Source organism: Entamoeba invadens (genome assembly GCF_000330505.1).
Source record: "Entamoeba invadens IP1 unplaced genomic scaffold scaff_1105074726225, whole genome shotgun sequence".
NCBI lineage: Eukaryota > Evosea > Mastigamoebida > Endamoebidae > Entamoeba > Entamoeba invadens.
Window position 1 is genome coordinate 243,348 of NW_004191814.1, and position 22,099 is coordinate 265,446.

Genomic DNA, 22,099 nt, shown 5'->3' on the forward strand with positions numbered 1-22,099 from the left:
CGTATTATAAATGTTATGCCAAACATACTGCATTTAGACCTTTTTGTTTCTTATTGTATCGATTATTCAAAACATGAAGTGGAATAAAATAAATTTTATCGATATGGTCAAATACAGAATAAAATGCTTAAGAGTGAACAAAGAATCATTATACAGACTTGAAAATGCCAACTTGAAAAACTTGGGCAAAAAGACAAATTTTATAATTATAGTTATTAACAATTATGACAATATGATTTGTTTTGTTATATTCGACCCTAAGATATACTGATGAAAAAAATAACCTGAAATTGTCTATAACATTTTTGGGGCTATTTTTTATTTTTAATTAATTATTGTTATTTGGACATTAATGTTAATGAGTTGTTTAATAACAAGATTTTTCTATTATGATTATTATATTTAGATATAAAAGCGGTCTTTTCCCTTATCAAACAACTCCAAATTTCTTTAGTTCAAAGATATTTTGCTTTGTTTTTTTATTTGAAATTTCTATTCGTTATTTTTAGTATAACATTTTTAATAAAATGTTTATTTGACGTTGTCTGAAACTGGACATTCATTATAATGTCCAGTCCTTTATGATTCTTTAAACAAATAAGTGATATTAGGTTGATTATTAATTCGTTTGATTGTTTCAATTTTAATCAAGAATTAGTTGGTTCGTTAATATTGTGTGGATATAGATAATAGAAAAAATGTAAAAAACAAAGAACAAAACAGCTCAAATTATATTGACAAGTGGGTGACTATTTAACCCCAACATGTGGTATAATAACAACAAAACCATGTTTTAAAAATAGAACAAAACGGTATCTTCTGGTGGTTTTGTTCAATAGTTTTCAACCATCTTTTTAATAAAAAAATAAGTATAGTTTTTAATAAAAAATATCATAATTAAACTATAATACAAAATTGGTTATACTGAAAGTGTTGGATAATGATCATCATTAAAATGATACGAAGAGAGTTTATACAATTTAAATTATATGTACTCAAAAATGTATTTGTTCAACAGATAATGTTTATCCTTATTTTATCATTAATATTGGATGTCTCTTCATACAATTGTAGTTATGGGTGCGAGCAAGACAATTGTATATTAGACAATGTTTGTATGTTATGTAAAAATGGATTTCAACAAGATACTTCGTGTACAGATTGTAAAGGATTTAATTTTTCTGAAAGTATTTCAGAGACAAATCCACTTTATGTTAAATTATCTCAAAGTTGTACCAAAGTTGATTCTTCGTTAGTTGTTAATAAAACAGCAAATAAAGATATTTCAAAATTAATAACAACTGACACCATTTTAACACTTACTTTTGATGAAAGTACAATGTTTGATTATGGTCCTTGCTATAGAGAAGAACACAATACAAACGATAAGTATAAAAGAGGACATTGGATACGTTTTGAATTTGAAGATACCATTGAAGATACAAAAACAATTGAATTGTTTTTTAATTTTAAGACTGAAAAGAAAAGTGAATTGCACATCGATTGTGGAGACATTGACCATAACACTTTAAAATTGGTCTGTTTAGCCAAAGATGTTATATCAGAATCAAAGAAAGTGACATATCCACTTATTAAATACAGAAAGACTGGAACCAAATATGTCATCTACTTTTATGTTTATGTGAATGATGCAACTAACTTTGAAGTTGACATTTCAGCTCAATTTTTAAGTAACTGGAAACCTGAAATCACCAAATCTGTTTACGATTCAGACTTGAAATTTTTTGATCGAGCAGAAACAATGGTATTCAATGTATATCGAAATGGTTATAACATTTATCCAACATGTTATCCTCATAAACTCTCAAAAGCAATTTTCTTTGAGGTCTTTCTAACTTCTGAAGAGTGGATTTTGATATATTCAAATCGAGAGGGTGGGTATCGATTTCTTCAAGAAGTAGATGAATTCAATTATTCAAAATGTGTTGGCCTTTGGGAACCATTAAAATTTAAACATCAAAAAACTTTGAGAGTTGGTTCTATTCATGGGTATGTCCAAAAAGGTACAACCAGACGTTTGTATGCCGTTTTTAGTGATGACAAGAAAGAATACATCAATTTAAAAATATCAAAACTATGTCCTGATGGATGCAATAGTAACACGGGTAACGGGTATTGTTCATTTCTTCGTCAACAGTGCGTATGTAATGATGGATTTGGAGGTGATAATTGCATCAAAAAGTGCTATCACAACTTTACTTGGCAAGAGGGTATAGATCATTCAAATTTGTGTTATTATGGTTCTGAAGGATGCAATTCAATGTGTACATGCGAAGAAGGATACACATTGGACAACAATTTATGTGTTTCAGCACATTGTCTTAACAGTGAAATAGATACAACAAAAGAATGTTTCAGAAACAGCGAAGGGTGTTCTTCTTCTTGTAAATGTATTGCGTCGAAAGGGTATGTCTTTGGGAAAGATGGCTATTGTAAAGTGAAAACATGTGGTAATGGATTAAAAGAAATGTTTGTTAATGATTTTGGGGAAACAATAAGTGAAGAATGTGATTCAGTGAATCATTGTGATGAACTGTGTCGATGTGAGAATGGGTATATTGGAGATATGGAAGGTAAATGTGTAATTAATTACTCAAAGAATTACGAATTTATTTTTGGATTAACTGGGTCACTTGCTGGGTTGTTTTTAGTATGTTTATCTATTATAGGAATGACTCTCATTATTATCAACAACATCCAAAAAGGTCGTAAATTCAGTGACCTCCAAACAAAGGAGTATTACCATTATATACAAGGAAGTAAGAAAAATAGTTTATTAATAGAAAAGAAATTCACAATTCATCCAAATGAGTTGGACTTTGGCAATGATGAGAATGCAACTGAAATTTTCGAGACGAGGTTTGAAAAAATAGAAATAAGAAATTATTCAAAGAAGAAACATATGATGGTCATTTTCCATGTTCCACAAACCCCAAAATACTCGATAGTGTTTAACAAACAAGTTGTATTTATATCAGCGCTCAAGAAGCGTACAACAATCACATGTTTTTTGACATTGAATTGTTCAACAAAAATCTATGGTACTAAAATACCTTATACAGTCTGGTTTTCTTATTCTTCAATTGCTCTCAAAAGTATTCAAAAGCTTCTTGAAGATAAAACGTTTGAAACCTGGACAAAAGAAGATCAAGATAGATTCGATACCATTGAAAGTTTGATTGAGTCGCGTTACAACGGCTCTTTAGAAATACAGACTTCTGCTGTCAATTCAACTCATTTGGATTTGGATGAGATTCGAATGAGTGAAGATGTTATAGCTGAAGGTGCAAGTGGGAAAATACACCTTGGAATGTTTAAAGGAATTCCAGTCGCTGTGAAGAAATTCAATTGGAAAGGACTTCCAGAAGACGAAATATTACGACTGAAATTAAGTGTTTTGAAAGAATGTGAAGTGATGAACAAATTAAGAAATCCATTTGTTGTGAATTACATAGGATCTGTGACATACACTGAAGATATTATCATCGTGAGTCAATACTTTACTTTGGGTAGTTTAGCTCAATATATTAATAAAACCAAAAAGAGGAATTTTTCATTATGTGATATAACAAAGATGAAGATGTTACTTGACACATCAAGAGGGATGCGATTTCTCCATGAAAATAAGATACTTCATTTGGACTTGAAACCGGATAATTTGTTGGTGAATTCTTTATTTCCAGACAGTGCTTGTTGCATCAAAATCACTGACTTTGGCACGTCACGAACAATCAAATGTACAAGGTGTACAAACAATCAAGAAAAGGGTTTAGGCACTCCACTTTATCTTGCACCAGAAAGTTTCAAAGATGTGTATAGTCAGTCAAGTGATGTCTTTTCCTTTGCAGTAACTGCTTGGGAAGTATTTCATGAAGAAAGTCCTTACGAACAAATGAATTCGATCTTTGCTATCAAGTCGTTTGTTATAAATGGAGGGCGTTTAGAAATTGATTCCGAAAGGGTGACTCCTGCGCTAAAGACTCTAATAACTCGATGTTGGAGTAACGAACCCGACCAACGTCCTGGCTTTCATTATATTGCTCAAATTCTTTCTCAAGAAACAGATGTTTTACTTTCAGACCACGCCACTGCCAATAACACAGACATAGAGACTTTTGTTTCTCAAAAGAATCAGCTTTTATCCGAGACACTAGTTTATTTAGAAGAGTGATCAAAGACTCTATTTTATGTCATCTATCTATTTTTAGTTATGTTCTATTTCTATATAGTTTATTTTAATAACAATGTTCTAATAACTAATTCAACAAAAATATGAAGTTGAATACCTTAGTCTTCCTCCTCTACATCTTGTGACGTCGACTCTTCGTCCTCCGCCTCTGCGAGTTCTTCTTCTTTGCACACCACACATGGCTATTAATGAATTCTCTTCATACAAATTAAAATACACCAAATACAAACGTCTCTCTTGACGGTGCAGAATCCTCCGTCCTTCTCGATCTCTTCTTTGATCCGTGCGATGACCTCATACATCACTTCGATACCCTTTTGTCTATCAGTCATTGACAAGTGCATCCCATATAGTGGCGACGAGACCAATTTAATGACCAACCCACTCTCCGGGGCAACAGTCAACCCTTTCATTAATGCATTTTTAACGGCAGAAACACCCGCTTTCGCATAGCAAGTGACTTCGATATCTGCTCTGAATTTGAGTGGTTGAATCGTGAAGTAATGGGCTATCACCCCTTTCAACGCTTCCAAAGTCTTTTCGTCGATGTTATAGGGCTTAAAGATATCGGGATCCGTTAAACTCTTCTTAAAAGCGTCATGAAGAGATCCGTGTTCTTTCGCCAAAGGCCATCCAAATTGTTTATACAAGTCTTCCATTGAGACGTTCATCTTTTGTGCTACAAGTCGAATCACAAGATGTGCTTCTTTGTCCTTCGCGTACTTCGTTAGAAACGCAGACTTGGCTTCCGGAGTGGTTCGCTTCAGTGACAAGTCGATAAACCCGCCCTCAGAATTGACGCGAATGACCGTCGCAACTTCCTCTTTCCCTACTCGCGCAATTCGTGTTTGTGTGAACCGACGTCGCGAGTGCTCCGACATAGGAATCATCCCTTGAATGTCGTCATATTCTTTCAATGCAACATATGTCCCCATCCCATTCGAACTCACTACAGTCACCAAACACAAATCGTCCTCGCTTGGAAAGGCTTTCTCGTGCATACGGCAATGAAACATAGGGTTCTCGTGATCAGGCACACTCATCTGAATTTTCAAGTTTCCTGTGTTCCACCATTTTCTAAATTCTTATTCAAATGACCTTTAACGTCTAGTCCAATCTGTTTAAAATTCCGTTCAAACTGATTGGTGGAGGGTTTCCTCTTATTGAAGCAAATCGACTCTTCAAGACAAACACACATTTTAACTATAAAATATAGTAAATTAATAATAAACTAATAGTAAAAAATCAGTCTGTTTTTACTTCCTTTTGAGTCTTGTTACCGAAATTAGGGTTTCTGTCGGGCTCGTTGATGTACTGAGCGTCGTTGTCGGTGCTCTTGTCGGTCACTTTCATAGAGAAGTCCAAGTCACCCATAGCCATATTGCTCTTCTTATCGACGATGATATAACAAAGAGCGTGGAAGATAGTTAAGAGTGATATAAAGAAGAGAAGCCCGATAGTGACATAGAACAAGTCATCTTTGCAGTAAATGTGTTTCTTTTGAGTCTTAAAAGTCGAGACGATGAAACTTTGACAGAAGGCGTGGGCGTTGTAAGCGTGGATGTATAAATAGATGGAGACAAACATCACGATCTGCCCGAAGACTAATTGAATGTACTTTAACTTCGTCGTGATCAAATAGGATATCAAACAAAAAACAGTGGAGAGCCCTACAGTCGTTTGAACATATATCATGTCATTCACACTGAATCCACATTGCGTGTAATTGTTATCGACTTTATACCGAAATGGCCGAATCGTATCACATCGAATATAATCCCCTGTCCCCTAAACTATTAATTCTTGTTATACTATATCTACTACTAATATACTATAAAAGTGCCCGTAATTAATTAATTAATTAGTAATTAATTATTCAGTAACAAACATATTCAGTAGACTCACTGTTGGTCCGCTTCAACACAAAGGCAGACAAAACAAGCAATGGAATTATCACTAATGTATCTACCCGCATTTTATTCGGTATTTATCAGTTCACTTTTCTTGTAAAGAAGTTATTTGTTACTTCTCAGTGTCCATTGTATTCATATTAAGTATAGTTCTTTTATTGGTTTATTTAACCATCGATCATACTAGATTAGTATAGTACTATTATATTATTAAATAATAAATCAAAAAGTGGTGTAATTTATTTTAAATTATAATAGAATTATTTTCTATTTCAAATTATTTTTGAATCTAGTATATTAATAATAAATTTAATTATATACTTATGAATATATTTAATTTGTCCAGAAATGTATTGCTTATTGTGTGTTTTTGAAATTTTCTGATTATTTCTTACAATAACAATCACTTTTTACTTATTATAGATATAACCCGAAATTTCCGAGATTTAAAGGCAAAATTATCAGTTCATAATTTAGACGGAGCAGGAAAGAGCTGACAACGAAAAAACACAAGTAATTGGTCACAAGAGTGCGACTTTGCCAACGACTGAAGAAATTGTTTTGTTTGTTAAAAGATTGGTGTTTTTTAGTGGTTTTAACACTATTTTTATTTCGAATTATATTACTATGAACAATTGCAAACTTGGTATTATACTTCTGTAAATTCGGGAAATTATACTAAATACAAAAACTAGAAGCAATAATCCAAATCAATTCCCATCAGTTGGATTCTGTTTTCAAAACAAAGAAAATTACAAGCTCTCTTTATTTTTTACAATGCGGTTTTTTCGTCCCAAAAACGATTATTTTACTCGTTATTGTGGTTTTAAAACAAATTAACCATATGTAATAATTTATTTGTTATAAATAAATAACAATTTCATTAAATCAAACTTGGTTGTGCATTTTTGGGATATAATCGGTATATAAAAATATTGAAAATATGCGTCAAAACAAAAAATCAATCTCTCATACAAAATGAAAGATTGCCATTCTTCTTCACAAATTTACGATGTATACAATGATCTTCATTTCTTAAGTGCAGTCGGATCCAAAAAACCGGGGCTTTCTCTAAAACTCAAAATTTTTTATTTGTTTATTTGAATTATAAAAAACTTAAAAGGAGGTTTGATGTGGCAATTTCGTTCTTTTCTTCCCAAAAAAACATTTCACGAAAATGGGTTACGTCCTTTTGCCTAATACTAGCGGGGTACAACATTCATAACAACATCCGTTATAATCGAATCCTTGTTTGTGGTCCTTCTCAAAGCACAAATTCCCAATTGTTTTTTAATCTTTACAAACTAATTGACTGAGCAATGAGAGAAATTGGATTTGTAACAAACAACCAAAGTTCGAAAAAAATTGAAAGGAGTATTTTGGAGAAAAACATACCAAAAAATTACAAAGCAAAAACTTTTTTGATATTGAAAAAAAATTGCATCGGAAATAGAATTTGAAAAGACCCGAAATGGCCGTGATAAGTGACGCTAAAAAAACACAAAAGACTACGAAGAACATTTGGAAAAAAAGAAAAAGGAAATATGTTATTTAAATATATCACGTCGTCACGCTCGACAAATATAGAACAGCAAAAAACCAAATCCAAAAGACAGTCCACTAATTAAAAAACGGCAAGAAAAACAAGTCAACAATTGGATACACATTCCGTTTAAAACCATTTCAAACGGTTCTCTCACGACTTAAATTGGTTCTCCAAAACTCTATTCTCACATGCAACCAACAATTTTCAGACCAGTCACACTCCCTTCTTTCCAACCTTTCAAGACCTTTTTCCCACTCGTCACCACCGTCAACATATCAGACGACAGCTTCGTCGAAGACTCCATCAAACACAAAAAGAAGCGATCAACTTCAGTCGGCGATGAGTGCCAATCATCCCTTTATGCACCAAAACGCGCAGAAAGCGTTGGCGTGAGCCAAAGACAAAAACTCACTAAGGGGAACCTCAACGCAGCCGGGCTTGGCTACATTTCTTCTGACGACAAGAAAGAGCGCGTGTTTTATTGGATCGACACTATCAAAGAGACAGACGTTTATCCCCATCCCTCAACGCTCTAATACCAACACCTTCACACCCTTGTACAGTCTATTGATTCTTATTTGTCTTTTAGCATTATGGTTCTCGTTTTTAACAACAATTTAATTTGTCGTGGAGGGTCTTCAATTCGCATTTCCCTTCCATTTTTTCGTCCCAAATAACTGTTTGTTCCAAAAACGAAATCTCCCCTTCAATTTCATCTACTCTATTTTTGTGTTATTCTTATGGTTTTTTATAATTTAAAATTAATTTCTTTTTTCCCATTTTTAGGTTTTACCAAAAATTTTGGATTTCACGTTTTTTAAATACACAAACTTCCATTCTAAATGTTGTGTTTGTTTTTTTAAAACAATATTTAAATATTTTACAATTTATTAATACAAGTTTTATTTTAATAAATTTTGTTTTTATTATTTACATTTCAAAACAAATTTATCGTAACTATATATTATAACAAATAAATATATAATTTATAGTATATAATTAAAAAAAACAATCACAAATCTTTGATTTTGTATTGATTTGTATTTTTTGGAATAAAAAATCGGAATAATTTGAATGTTTTTTAGCTTATTAGAAATAATGACGAAAAATCAAGTAAAAAACAATTTGATGGACAACAATAAATGTTATAAAAATTATAGTTTAATTTAGATTCAATACCTTAGAATTGGTATTTGCCAGACAATGTTATTTTTTTTATACACAAATCAAAAAAACTTTGTAAAAATTTTGTAAACAAAGGTGTTTATAAACTTCAACAACAAAATGTTATATATAACATAACAATCACTCATCAACCACACTAAAAGCATCGTCGCACACAGACCTAAATGTTTGAATCGCGTCATACCTAAACCAATCATCCAACGTTTTTATTTCCTTTTTGTGTGAGTCTGCCTTGTACTTTGCAAACAGCGCATCCAAATTCTTGTTGATTTCGTCTAACCCGCTTTCCATCTAAATTATCACTTTTTTTATTTTTTTTTATATTTTTTTCAAATTGTATTTGTATAGTAAATAAAACTATTAAAATAAACTATGTTTCTACTTTTTCTCCTTTGCGATTCTGATAATGTTATTTGCCGATACGTTGTACTCTCGTTGAATTAAGCCATCACCTTTGGCAAGGTTGAGTGCCTTTTTCAAGTAGTTTAAAGCAAGTGGATACGACTTCTTCTTGTTAAGAACCACACCAATCCTGTAAAACGCTTTGACGTTGTTTTTGTCAAATTTCAAAACCTCTTCCGACTGCTCTTTAGTCTCATCGAGTCTGTCGAGCTTCAAGAAACACAACGAAAGATTCGAATGGATGAGCGCAAGCTGCTTTTTGATGTCTTCAATGTGCTCCTGATACCTCTTGTCATCGAGCATTGTGTGTAGAATTGCGCAACAGCTCTCATAGACTGATGCAGCGTCTTCAAAGCTCGACGTATCAATGAGTTCTTTCCCTCGACTTTTGAGCTTAAGCACCTGTTCTTTCTGCTCATCGTATGTTTTGAGACGGACCGATTCGCCAATCTCAATCACATCAAAACTAATTGTCACTTTCTCATTTGGGCCAACCTTCTCTTTCACTAAACTTTTTCCAAATATCTCAGAAGCGCTGCCCTCAATCTCGTATTTTCCTTCTAAAAAGGTTCCCTCGACCTTCTCATCAATTATTGATAACACCTCCCCGTTCCCAACATCAAATCTCACAGTATCTTCTTCTCTCATTTTTTCGGCTTGGATGACGTAATGAACTGTAAATAAGAATTTCAATTATGAGTGAGATAAAAAATAAACTTTCAACCGAAGACGCCTTGTCGACAATCTTGTTCGTTTTGTCTTCCTCAATCCGCAAAAACCTCATTGTTTTTTAGTTTTTTCTTTTCAAGTTTTTTAAAACAAACTACAATAAAACTATAATAGTATTAATAATAAACTATAAAAACAGCCACAAATCCATGCAGTTATTCGTGTCACATCTCCCTCTTTTTCGGTGAACTCAGTCTTGGCTCCAAAGAAATTGCCAATTTCGCCGTCGATGATAAACCCCATAGTTTTCTTCAGCCAGAAACCGTAAAAAATCCCAAAGAGATTTTTAGATCCATCTTGAAAATACGTTGGGATTGCATCGGCGGAACGCTTAGGATTGAAAAGGGTTGTTTTTCCACTATCAGAGTATATGAAAAGGCTCTTGTCTCCGTCAAACGTGTCTTGCATAACCTCCTTTGGCATCAAGCTGTGAAAACTCCCAAAAGAACCACTTTTTGTCTCGACATGAATTAAAACATTTTTCTGGTTTTTCGTTTTAGCAAAGAAAACTGATGGGACAATTTTGTCGACTTTAGTGTCGAACAAACATTTTGTTGGGTGGAGATGCGTTCGCTGAAAAACGCATTCGATGACATTTTCGGGTATGACCGATTTTTCTTTTTCGGCGTTGTCTATTTTATCTTCCTTTTTTTCGACTTTTTCGTCTTCATCAATTTTCACAACAAGTTTTTCGTCTTGTGCTTTTTCTTCGATTTTTTCGTCTTTTCTTTCGACTTGTTTTCCCCCCAAAAAACATTGGATTATTTGTTCTTGTAATTTATTATTATCTTTCTCATTCAAGCTCATCATGTTTTGAGTTTGACCGATGATATTCATCAAGCTTTGACTATTTTCATTTCTCATCTCAGCTTCTCCTTCATTGACAATTGCAGGAGCCTTTTCCTCGTTCGTTTGTGGGACATTCTTATAGACGTACAGTCTTAATTCGTTGAGCTCTTTTCTCATTGACTTTACTTCTTCCAGAATTGATCCAAGAATTTCTTTATTATCCATTTAACGATATTTAGTTCATGTAGTTCGATTTCTTTTCGTTCTTTTTTCATATAGTACTTTTTTTTAACAATTATATTATTATTGTATAGTACATAACCCACCCACAAATTACAGCAGTAAATAACCAAACGAGAAGTCTACGGAGTCGAGTTGTTCCATAAACCCGACTTTCTTCTTAACGTCCCAGTCGTTCTTATCTAGTCCCGGGCAAAGCCAGTGGTCTGCCAAGAAGCATTGAGTTCTTTCTTTGTTCTTTGGTTGTACTTTGAAGCTGTAGTGCATCAGTTGTTGAATAAATCCGTTGTTAGGTGCTATCAGTGGGCGGACCTTCATTACGTGGTTATATGCTTCTTCAAAAGTCATCCCGGTTTTAATTAAATAGGCAATGACCAACGTTGCTGATCGGGACACCCCCATTTGGCAATGGACCAACACACTTTTCTCCGTTTTGTCTATGAACGTATTGATCGAATCAAACTGGCTCAACAAATCAGTGTCTTCTAGATCCTCCACACACAACCACTTCCGCGATTTGATACATCCCGGGATCTTTGGCTCAACCTCGATTATAGATACAACTGACTTGATCTTGTACCGCTCTAACAATTCCGCACTCTCAGCTGCCTCGAGGCTACCAAGATATAACTTACTGGGAATGACCTCACTAATTAGCGTCCAGTCTTCCATTGTCCCTTTTCTATTATGAAGTTATTGTTATTTTCTTGCTAAATTAAACTACTATTATTTATAGTTATATTTTACTATAATCAGAGCTTTGTGTGGTATCTATACAGTTATTAAACTAAATGATAAATTTTAATACAGCTTTTTAGTAAACCATAATTTATGACAAAAAAACTATATGATATAATACACTACACATGTAATTAGAGTTACTAGTAAAAAGAACTATACAAACACCAATCAATTCATGAAGAACGGCTTTCTGTGTATGTCTGGGACATCTCCTCGGTCTCTCATTCTCCGATAAGCGGCATTGACCTCTTCAGGCAATAAAGGACCGGCGCCTCCTTTGTCGTCCTCTCTGACTCTTTGTGTCTCTGAGACGAGTTCTGCCAAGAACACTTTACAAACCGCGGACATGACGTGTTGAGTATCTTTTGGAACAACGAGTGTGTCGTCGATGCTTTCCATGACCGACGCGACCTGTTTTCCCTCGAAGAAGATGTCAGCGTTGTCGAGGTAAGCTTTCTTGAAAGTTGGGTCTAACAATTTGAGTTGTTTCTTCTTCTCGACGGCATCCATCTCCTCGTCGAACGTCGAGACGCCGTTCTGGTCGAGAAACGGCTCGATGATTTGCTTTAAAACTTTTAAAGATCTTGTCTCGGTAGACTTCTGTGGCGCATCAGTAGCAGTGCCTTTAAGAAGCTCATCAGGAAAGGCGGCTTCTTCAAAGCCTTCTTCGGTTTTTATGGTATCTTCGTCGTCATCATCTTCTAATGTGTTGTTGTCGTCTTCTTGAAAAGTGTTGTTCGTCTCATCATCCGGAGCATCATCAATGGGTGGGGGGACTTGAACGCTCTGGGAAAATGAGGGAAGAGATGGAATCTTCGCGTTTAAGGATGGGAGTGGCGGCTTCGACATTCTGACACGTCTCAATTTGTGAGTTGCGAGATTGTTGGTTTTTTCTTTTTTTACTCATTTTGTCAATTGTGGTGATGCTGTTTCCCGTTTGTGTGGTTAAAAATATGGCAAAATTAAGATAAAAATCAAATTTATTAAGTCGAAGAAAAATGAAAAGTCGTGATTGTCGCATCGGAAAGAAAGTGCATTTGGGGCGAAAAAAGTGAGAACAAATTGATGGAAGACTTACTTGGTATTGTCAAAGACAGTATCGAAGAAAAGGTGAAACAGGACGTGGACTATTACCACACAAAGAACATTTACCACAACGCGAAGAATGACTTGAAATTCTTGTTGAAAAAGAAGGAGATACTCAGCGAAAACATGTGGAAAAAGGATTATGCAGAGGAATACCAAATGACCTTGACACAGATTGTTGCAAAGAACTTCGAGATCGAAGAGTCGCGCGTCATATTGCACGACATGAAATCGCGGCGAGAGCGGCAGTTATAACAAAAGGTTTTTGTTTTTTTATCTATCTAAAAAATCAGAATGAACACAGAAATACAGGAACCCCTCGACACCTTTTATGGCAAGGAACTTGGGTACACATTGGATATTCCACTTTTCAACACAAGTGGTGATGGAAATATCTCAAAAACACCAAAAGACCCGATGACGCAGATTTACGAAATTGATGTGATGTCGTTATGCGACCTCCAGAAGTTTCAAATCAATTGGGGTTTCTTGGAAAGTCATCACAATGACGTTCTTTCCGCGATCAGAAGTGTTGAAGAGAAGATGTATCAAACCGTCCAAAAAGACTGTCTTTTTGAACCATTCATGTGGCAGCTTTTCTCTCAAAGACCAACTTTCGAGCAATGTTACACCAAATTTTTGGAAGTTTTTGGTGAAAGTTCTGTTGGTTACGTCGTTGAGCTTTGGAAGACTTTCATTTATCTCCACGTCTCGCAGTGATTCCTTTTTTAACTGTTTTTATTCCACTTCATGAAGTCTGATTTTCTTGCATTTATATCAACAATTTGATTCGTTTGTTTAAATGAGTTGTATGTAACTTTTTTAATAATTAATTACTAGTTTATGCTAACTAGTATCATATTATATATTATAATAAAATGTAGTAAATTACAAATAACGGGACGTACACAGAAAAGTGATGAAAAAAACGGGAATTCAATTACACAATGAGGCACTCCTCGACGCCGACGGCATGTCCGATCTGTGTCAGGTATGACTCTTGTCCGTTGCCAGTGGTGTTTTCATAAGCTTTACATGAGTTTGGAGTATTTTCTTGTCCTTGATCATCGCCTATGACTACGTCACTCTCGTTTTGCTCTTCCTGTTGATTTGAGAAATTTTGAAAATTGTCGTGGTGGGAATTTTCGGTGGTGTCCGACTGTTTAGCCACAAAGGAGCTCTCGACAAAGTTTTCGCGGTCTTCTTCGCGCTTTGCTTCTGAGACGTTTTTGCGGCGCGTCTGAGGTTTTTCATCGCCACCGATGGTCTCCCATTCGTCTGTCAGAACTTCGTCGGACGCCTTTGTTGATATCATTGGAGCACTTTTTATTGGTGCGGAATGTGTTTGTGGGATTGTTGATTTTGTAGAGTTCTTTTTCATCATTTCTTTGTAGTCGCGAGCGGCTTGTGAGTTGTATTTTTCTTGAAGCCCCAATTTCTCTGCGCCGTGTTGACGGAGGTAAAGCGCAAATTGGGCATTGCCGCCTGCTTTCATGACTTCGAGTTCGGAGTACTTCCACTCGTCCATGTCGCATGAGCGAACGAATGTGAGGTGAACACCAAGTCCTCTATGAAGTCCCGCACAATTAATGCACAAAAAGATTCCATAAGGCGCAGAAGCCCACGTTGGGTTAGCCGCACCGCACTCGAAACATCTACAATTTTCTCGTTGTTGGCGAAGGTGGTGAAAGACTCTGTCTCTGTCCATAGTACTTGCATAACTCATTCTTTGTGGGGATCAATTGGTTTAGAAATTTCAATTGAGTAGGGTTTCCATTTTTCTCGGTTTTCACAAGCAATTTTTTCTTTGGTATTCTTGAAAGGAAAAGCATACGATTTTCTGTTTGAGTTATACGATGAATATTATACAAAATACCGTCTTTATTAAATAAAAATAATATTTTAGATATTTTAAGTCTATTTGAGAGATAATTTTGTTTCTATTGTCAATCCATATATGTGACGTTTCTAAAATTCAATTACAAAGTGACCCGTCATGCTCTGACAGGGGAAGTGAGTCGATAAAACACAATGTGAATGGGACTGTCGCGGTTTTGTGAAACCCAAAATATTCAAGAACTAATGTGAAGAAGTACAAAAACGATATACCTGAACTATTGACTACTTTATCTGAACAATGATGTATAACCGCAATCCTGTTCCATTTTAAAGCTATTTTGAATGGTACATTATTTTTCAAGAGGACTATGATGTGTCCCATCTCATGAACTATACACGACACTAATAATATGAGTAAAGAGTAAACGGGATGTTCAAATAAGTCAGTCAAGTCCGTTTGAAACAAAACGAAGTGGAAAACCAAAACACAACTAAAGTACTTGGGGATGTGTTGATAAATTTTTAATAGTAAATAGAATAACTCGACGGTATAGCATTTGTTTTCATTTGCTTGAATGGGAATAACAATTTCAATGGGATTGATATAAAGAAAAATCAATGTAAATGTTATACAGAGGACAAGACAGAAAAGTATCACCATTAATACAAAAACGATATTCTTTTTAAAGTTTAATCAGAGTTAGACAAAAAAACTATTTGATCGTTTTTTTATAATATTTTTTACTAATAATAATAGCTCTAAAATAGCTGTTGCCTCACTGTTATTGAATAAGTAAAACTCAACACAAAGAACATGTAACCCTCAACCAAAAATTCAATCCAAGTCTATACATTTGTGTTCGACTTTTGTTATCGTTTTGTTCTCGGCTTTTTCGGTTGGAAACACGTCACCAATATTATTCACCCCGTCATACAAAAACGCTCCACACTCTTTGCTTGTATAAGTCTCTCTTCCTCCTATAACATTGATCACCTCTTGTGCCGCAAGTGATCCCACAATACTATTGACAGGCGCCCAATCAAGTCCAACTCCCAAATACACTCTTTGTATTAATAATATATTAATAATATAATTAATTATAACACTTGTAATAACATTGAAATAACAAATATTAAAATCGAAAAAAAAACATTTTGAATAACAAACTTCAAACACTCCTCACTGGTTTCTAAAACATTTTTGAATAACAAATATTGATTGTATGTGGTCTGTTTGTTGAATTGATCATAATAAAGTCTTTGAACCTCGCGAGCTGGAAGAGGAGGGTACTGACTTACAATACAGTCTTTAATATTTTTGGTGTGTCCATTAACGTTCTTTAAGTAAAATACGCCTGTGTACCCGACACTCCGACAGAACAAAATGGGGTTGCCACATGTTTCAATTTTCGAAATTATTTTCTCCTCTGGCGAAGTTATGACAACCATACTAACTTTGCTCAAGAGGTCTTCTGTGATACCACTCTCATCGATGATTTCAACTTTCAGTTCCGTGTTTACTGAATTCACGTTATTTACACTGTCGACCCTCTACATGTGAAATATACTATACTTTATTAAATAAAAAACTATAAATGTGTAATTTGAAAAAAGAACAAACGTCTTTACCAATAACAGGGGAAAATAAGTGATTTTTGTCGTCTTGTGTGGTGAGCACATTTTGCGACTTAAAAGTGTCACAGACAGTCAACTTCGATACTCCACTAATGACCACATTTTTCAAGATCTCCGACATTAATGCGTCATACCCAATAATGAGTAGATGCGCTGAGAGAATGCGATTCTGGGCGTCGACACCCCACGTCCGAATCGATCGATCATACAACTTGGCAGTCTCTTTATTCATCTCCTTTTATAGTTCGTTATAGTTCTTTTATAATAATTATAGTTTAATTGGTATAGTTAACAAATCTTGAATGAGTGGTATTAATTATTCGGTTCTGCGGTATTCACCTGCGAGATGATGAGGTTTTCCATTGTCCGTTGTCTCTTAAACGGTGTTGTTGTCTCTTTAATTGAAGGTTTTGGTGTTTGTGCGCTACGTATTAGTTATTAAAATAATAGTTTTGATATAGTATATTTTAGTTTTATTAGCAATAGTTTCGTGATTAGTAAAAAACCAATAAAAGAACTATACACGCGAGTAACAGATATATAGTAACACAATAGTAAAACTAACAAACATCATGACCATTTCGTTGAGGTACTTTTCAAGGCCATTTGCTAGGAACTCCATTCTCTTCAAACTTTGATCCATCGTCTCTGCTCGTTTAATTGCCAATAGTGAAGCTTCAGGAGAGTAATCCATCATTGCTTCTAACCCGTTCATCAAATCGTTTGTGAAGTCGAATGACACTTTGGGGTATTCGGTATACAAAGATACTCCGACTATCTCAGGAGCGGCAATCATCCCCTCCGGAACTACGGGAGCAATTTTTGTCTTCGGTTTACTTTGTAAGTTGAGCTTCTTGAAAAAATTGAACATTCACACTTCTCAGATTTTTCTTTGTGTTAAATAACAATTCTTTTAAATCGTTTTTTAATTTAATTATAGTTTTCTTCATACTAGAAACAAATGGTTATATTTACTAGTTTTTATGATATTTTGTTTTCTATTGAATATACTATTCATACTATTACTCAAATAAGAATGAGAAACAAAATGGTCCGTTATAAATGATTTAAGTTGGTTTTTAATTTTAGTATTAATACAAATAAATTAACCAAATTGTTTTAAATAAAGTATTAAAACAAATACCATACAAACTATTGTATCTTAAGTTGATATATATATTTATATTAGAAATATCATATAGTTTATTAATAGTTTCAGTTTAACTCTTTTTGTTTTTGAGAACAAAAGATTGAGAGGGTGTAATGAATGATAAATTGCTAATCACTTATTTAAGTGGGATTGAAGAATTCAATCTTATTTTCTATAGTAAAACGGCAAAATATAATTAATTTAACCGATGGCGGAATGACACAAGATAAAAGAAGAAAAAAATGAAGATAATAAAGACATGTTGACTTACTTTGAAGCTATATTGTTCTGCTTGTTTGTGGTGTGCACGGCAGCTAAAAACAATTGCAGTAGGCTTGAAAAGGCTTATTACTGTCTTGACAGAACCCGATTCGTGTGGTGTTCAGGAAATGGCCATGGAATCGGAATGAAATGCGATGAAGAGACGGTGTGCAAATGTGGGAAGACTGGGTACAACCCATGTGTCTTTACTTTTCAGGAACTTCCGGATTGCACAGGTCTTCCAGGTGATTACATTTCCGACGAGGTATGAGAACAACTCTTTAAATACGAACTTGTTGTTAGTATTTATTTAAAGTTCCAAACTTGAAAAGTCCATTATAATAAACGACTATATTATCTATAATTAGTATTTCTTTATCACAGAAATATTGTTAAGTCGTTTGTAAAACTAAAACAGTTAACTTGTCTGAATAAAAACAAAAAACTCCATACCAAAACTTTAATACCATGTCGCTGAAGCGGATCAAAACTCAGACATTTTACTCCTCGCCAGAGATCAAAAGGCAGGAACTGACTAGTCTGATAGCTTTCTGGGAAAAGCAAAAAACTTTTTCAAATATGTTTAACCAAAAACTGGAAGAACTCTGTGACATTGTAAAGTCGCATTCGACCTATTTAGAGGCAATGACCTTTCAGCAAATCGTTGGATTTAACAGTTTGTTTTCTTCTAATATTACTAGCGAGTATTACTCTAACAATTGACTATTTTATATTATTATATTATTATTATATTATTATTATTATATTATTATTATATTATTATTATTATATTATTATTATTATTATTATATTATTATTATATTATTATGATATTAATTATATTAATGTATTATACTATTACTAATTTATACTATTACTATTTTATAATAATATTATAATAAAAATACTATCATTTTAACTAATATTTACTATTAATGTAACGACAAGAAAAGAGCCATTCAGAAACTTTACTCGAATCATTTGCGTTTGTCTCCAGTTCTCTTGAGTCTTTGCAAGTCCAAACGAACATGTCCCTTTACAAGACCGACGAAATCTTATCGACTCTGAAGTCGACGAAAAAGACGATTGACAAAGTGAAGAACCCGGAGACGACGACGTCGATGATCTTTGAAATATCCGAACGCTTGACTTTTGAGACGTCATTGATGTTTCTGAACTTCTTCCATTCATTCAACGCGACATACACGACCGGGGAGTTATACTTTTCGTGTAACGAGAATTTGAAATCCGTCCAGGACGAGGCACAGAAGAGGAAGCAGGCGTACGTGTTAAAGCACATGTCAGAGAAACAAACGGTGTTATACTGCAATTCGACTCTTTGGCAGATATTAGAAGCTGAAGGCCGACAAGCCAACCAATTACCAAAAGTGATAGAAACGATCATGAATTACTTATATAACAAAGGATGTACGACTAAAGGTATCTTCCGAGAGATCTACTCAGCGCCTTTAAAAGAAGTAGAAGAGATATATCATCGTATGGGAGTGACTGAAATTGAGGATTTACCTCCGGACGTAGTAGCGGGCGTCTTAAAGAAGTTTTTGTTACAAATGCCGAATCGGATCTTTGGATATGAAGAAACGATGACCGCGTTAGATAAATGGCGAGGGCTGAAAGGGAAGAAGAAAGTGAATGCGAGTGAACAACGGAATTTAGTGTGGGAAGCATTAAGAATGATCTCGTCGGAGAACATTACAGTCTTCCGAAGCATATTAAAGTTGTGTGCGAAGATCGATTCCATGTCAGATGTCAATTCAATGACTCATAAAAATTTGGCGATTTGTTTTGCACCAACACTCTTCACTTTTGCTAAAGAAGAAGGGAAGAAACCAGTTGATGCGGTCTGTGGGATATATCTTGTTGAGGCTATCGAGTTCATGAATTTTGCGTTCGCAGAACAACCTCATTTGTTCCCTTGTGATGTCGATGATAATGTAATGCGGAGATCAAGACGAATGTCCGAGTGTTTAGTAGTCTGTTTAGCAGAAGGGATGAATGATGACAAAGAGATATATAAAGGAGTCGAAGACTTTAAAAGAGCAAATGCAAAGAAAATGACTCCTCTTAAAGAACCATCCAAAAATCCTCAACAAATCGATCGACCAAAAGCAATCAGAGAAATACCAAAAGTCTTGTTAGATGATATTAGAAACAGTTCCCCTCATCGACTGATCCCAAGCGTTTCTATACATCGCCCTTTACCTTCTTTACCTAACAAATCAAATAACTCAAACTCAGATATCCCACCTCCCCTCCCACCTCCAAGAACAACACGACGCAAAGCTCATGAACAGACAATGTCTACTTTATAAGGGAATCTTCAATACATCAATGACTTACTATTATTAATCAATTATACTAATCAAGTTACTATTCTTTGCTTGTCAAAAGTAAACTATAATATATAATTATATAAAGTATAAAAGATAGTAAAGTGCTCGAGAATTTTTGTTCTCAACCAAAAGTTCAACGCAGACTGAAAACTCGAAAAAGAAGAAATGACGGCTCTTTTCGTATTACTCTTCGTCTTTGCATTCTCAGAAGAAATCAAGAAGATCGACCAAAGCAAATACTTCAACTGCGAGTTTCACACACCTCGAAAATGTCAGATCGAGAACGAGGAAGGAATTAAAGCCTTTATCAAGTCCGAGTTTTTGAATTAGTTTGTATTATAATATTTGCATACTATAATACTATTATTAATAGAATAACACCATTTTTAAGTATTTAAATGTTATATATAACATTTTAAATAACAAATACTGACACGTAGCCCAATGGTCATTCACACCAACTCAGATAAAGCCGCGTTTGTATTCTACGACGTCACAGGAACACAAATAGAGGAGATCCCGTTGCTTGGCCTCAGACAATCCCAAATTGAAAATATTTTGGACAGGAGAGGATTTTACTGCGAGAACCCAAAACAATTCAAAAAGCTCGAAGAACTCTTTACAGACGACTTTGTTTTGAACTTGGTGAAGCCAAGCAAATAAATTTTTAATTGCATACTTCTTTAATAGTATTTAAATAGTTTTTGGTATTATTAAGTAATGGTACAGTGAAGGATACTATAAATAAGATGGAGGCAAACAACCAATTTGTTCGACACATTCACTGTGAAAACAAAACTATTTGTTACAAAATAATAAAAATGCCGAAAAAGTGGAGAACAAAATAGTCAGTAACAAAATTTTATTTTGAAAATTAGTGACTTTTTTTCGTGTCTTTTTTTGGCTTAATTAAAAAAATTTAACGGTCTTTGATTTTGAAAAACATTTGAAAATTATAAGGAAAATCAATAAAAGTACCGTTAAAAATGAGTGTGATGTAAATGGTTGCCACTTTCCTATTTTAGAATAATTATAGTTATTCGAACAATTTACAAATTAAGTTCACAATTATTCATTTTACAAGTGAAATGTCAATCAAAGAAGGAAAGTGTATAATATTACGTGTTTCCAATTTTTAGTAAGAAAAACCAAGTTAATAACTTTCATTTTTTTATTATTAAAAGAATCTGCTAAAGTTATTAGCTCTTTGATTAACATTTTTTGAATTCCAATTTTTGGGGGTATTTAAAGGGAACTCCACTAGCTATTTTCATATTGCTTTGATGAGTCTGAAATACAAATGTTTGATGTTAGACCACGACGACACATCCGTAGATAGTACTCCACACATTCATTATCCATGTTATCTTCAATTCATGAAGAATCACCCCCACGATGCAATTCTTTCATACAACGAATGGTTTAAAATGCTATGGCATGAAGGCCTCTTCAACTATTATAGAAAAGAATTGAAGATGACTGAAGACCAAGTCAAAGAAGCTGTGGATGACTCTCGACAGTATGGACTTACTCATGAATCAGCAAAATTCTTCCCAGGGTTTATACCTTTGTTAAAGGCCTTTAAAGCTCGTGGTGGGATTCTTGTTGTTGTCTCTTTCTCGTCCGCAGAAAACATCAACAAACATTACAACGAACAAACAAAAGGCGAGATCCTCCCCGACTTCGTTTACGACTGGAAACATGACGCACCAGAACAATGTAAACCCTTCCCATATCCCGTTTTCGATGTCATGAAACGTTATAATTTGAAGAAAGAAGACATTCTCGTGGTCGATGATATGCTTCCTGGCTTAACTATGGCAAGAAAAGCAGGCGTCAAATGTGCGGGTGCGGTCTATGGAAAAGGTCATGAAGTGCTTCAAACCGAATTGAGTGAAGCATCCGACTATTTATGTGCCAGTGTCGAAGACTTACAGAGACTAGTAATCACTGAGAAAGAAGAGTGATATACTTCCTTATATTTTAGTGACTATTATTATAAGTATTTAATATATTTATAGA

At 34.3% G+C, this 22,099-nt stretch overlaps 14 protein-coding genes across 14 annotated transcripts; 6 read left to right on the plus strand and 8 right to left on the minus strand.

Moving 5' to 3' along the window:
* Positions 1-389: 389 nt before the first annotated feature.
* EIN_409770 (serine-threonine protein kinase, putative) lies at positions 390-4,192 on the plus strand (the record flags this gene model as incomplete). Its single annotated transcript, XM_004184956.1, has 4 exons — positions 390-473; positions 714-741; positions 804-838; positions 932-4,192. 4 exons carry the CDS (start codon positions 390-392, stop codon positions 4,190-4,192), a joined length of 3,408 nt encoding a protein of 1,135 aa, XP_004185004.1.
* Positions 4,193-4,308: 116 nt separating this feature from the next.
* Positions 4,309-5,253, minus strand: EIN_409780 (eukaryotic translation initiation factor 2 subunit alpha, putative; the record flags this gene model as incomplete). The annotated part of the gene is made up of 2 exons (XM_004184957.1): positions 4,309-4,392; positions 4,441-5,253. The coding sequence occupies 2 exons, from the start codon at positions 5,251-5,253 to the stop codon at positions 4,309-4,311; spliced, it is 897 nt and encodes a 298-aa protein (XP_004185005.1).
* Positions 5,254-5,455: 202 nt separating this feature from the next.
* Positions 5,456-6,185, minus strand: EIN_409790 (hypothetical protein; the record flags this gene model as incomplete). Its single annotated transcript, XM_004184958.1, has 2 exons — positions 5,456-5,998; positions 6,099-6,185. 2 exons carry the CDS (start codon positions 6,183-6,185, stop codon positions 5,456-5,458), a joined length of 630 nt encoding a protein of 209 aa, XP_004185006.1.
* Positions 6,186-7,854: 1,669 nt separating this feature from the next.
* EIN_409800 (hypothetical protein) lies at positions 7,855-8,202 on the plus strand (the record flags this gene model as incomplete). Its single annotated transcript, XM_004184959.1, has 1 exon — positions 7,855-8,202. One exon carries the CDS (start codon positions 7,855-7,857, stop codon positions 8,200-8,202), a length of 348 nt encoding a protein of 115 aa, XP_004185007.1.
* A 1,027-nt stretch (positions 8,203-9,229) lies between these two features.
* Positions 9,230-10,996, minus strand: EIN_409810 (fk506-binding protein, putative; the record flags this gene model as incomplete). Its single annotated transcript, XM_004184960.1, has 2 exons — positions 9,230-9,927; positions 10,120-10,996. The coding sequence occupies 2 exons, from the start codon at positions 10,994-10,996 to the stop codon at positions 9,230-9,232; spliced, it is 1,575 nt and encodes a 524-aa protein (XP_004185008.1).
* Positions 10,997-11,104: 108 nt separating this feature from the next.
* On the minus strand, positions 11,105-11,683 carry EIN_409820 (dual specificity protein phosphatase, putative; the record flags this gene model as incomplete). The annotated part of the gene is made up of 1 exon (XM_004184961.1): positions 11,105-11,683. The coding sequence occupies one exon, from the start codon at positions 11,681-11,683 to the stop codon at positions 11,105-11,107; it is 579 nt and encodes a 192-aa protein (XP_004185009.1).
* Positions 11,684-11,920: 237 nt separating this feature from the next.
* Positions 11,921-12,601, minus strand: EIN_409830 (hypothetical protein; the record flags this gene model as incomplete). The annotated part of the gene is made up of 1 exon (XM_004184962.1): positions 11,921-12,601. One exon carries the CDS (start codon positions 12,599-12,601, stop codon positions 11,921-11,923), a length of 681 nt encoding a protein of 226 aa, XP_004185010.1.
* A 531-nt stretch (positions 12,602-13,132) lies between these two features.
* On the plus strand, positions 13,133-13,558 carry EIN_409840 (hypothetical protein; the record flags this gene model as incomplete). Its single annotated transcript, XM_004184963.1, has 1 exon — positions 13,133-13,558. The coding sequence occupies one exon, from the start codon at positions 13,133-13,135 to the stop codon at positions 13,556-13,558; it is 426 nt and encodes a 141-aa protein (XP_004185011.1).
* Positions 13,559-13,778: 220 nt separating this feature from the next.
* EIN_409850 (arf GTPase-activating protein, putative) lies at positions 13,779-14,564 on the minus strand (the record flags this gene model as incomplete). Its single annotated transcript, XM_004184964.1, has 1 exon — positions 13,779-14,564. The coding sequence occupies one exon, from the start codon at positions 14,562-14,564 to the stop codon at positions 13,779-13,781; it is 786 nt and encodes a 261-aa protein (XP_004185012.1).
* A 948-nt stretch (positions 14,565-15,512) lies between these two features.
* On the minus strand, positions 15,513-16,544 carry EIN_409860 (sumo-1 activating enzyme subunit, putative; the record flags this gene model as incomplete). The annotated part of the gene is made up of 3 exons (XM_004184965.1): positions 15,513-15,741; positions 15,846-16,228; positions 16,299-16,544. The coding sequence occupies 3 exons, from the start codon at positions 16,542-16,544 to the stop codon at positions 15,513-15,515; spliced, it is 858 nt and encodes a 285-aa protein (XP_004185013.1).
* An 80-nt stretch (positions 16,545-16,624) lies between these two features.
* EIN_409870 (hypothetical protein) lies at positions 16,625-17,183 on the minus strand (the record flags this gene model as incomplete). Its single annotated transcript, XM_004184966.1, has 2 exons — positions 16,625-16,736; positions 16,882-17,183. 2 exons carry the CDS (start codon positions 17,181-17,183, stop codon positions 16,625-16,627), a joined length of 414 nt encoding a protein of 137 aa, XP_004185014.1.
* A 1,568-nt stretch (positions 17,184-18,751) lies between these two features.
* On the plus strand, positions 18,752-20,056 carry EIN_409880 (hypothetical protein; the record flags this gene model as incomplete). Its single annotated transcript, XM_004184967.1, has 1 exon — positions 18,752-20,056. The coding sequence occupies one exon, from the start codon at positions 18,752-18,754 to the stop codon at positions 20,054-20,056; it is 1,305 nt and encodes a 434-aa protein (XP_004185015.1).
* Positions 20,057-20,242: 186 nt separating this feature from the next.
* On the plus strand, positions 20,243-20,740 carry EIN_409890 (hypothetical protein; the record flags this gene model as incomplete). Its single annotated transcript, XM_004184968.1, has 2 exons — positions 20,243-20,406; positions 20,518-20,740. The coding sequence occupies 2 exons, from the start codon at positions 20,243-20,245 to the stop codon at positions 20,738-20,740; spliced, it is 387 nt and encodes a 128-aa protein (XP_004185016.1).
* A 644-nt stretch (positions 20,741-21,384) lies between these two features.
* On the plus strand, positions 21,385-22,044 carry EIN_409900 (hypothetical protein; the record flags this gene model as incomplete). The annotated part of the gene is made up of 1 exon (XM_004184969.1): positions 21,385-22,044. The coding sequence occupies one exon, from the start codon at positions 21,385-21,387 to the stop codon at positions 22,042-22,044; it is 660 nt and encodes a 219-aa protein (XP_004185017.1).
* Between the last annotated feature and the right edge of the window lie 55 nt (positions 22,045-22,099).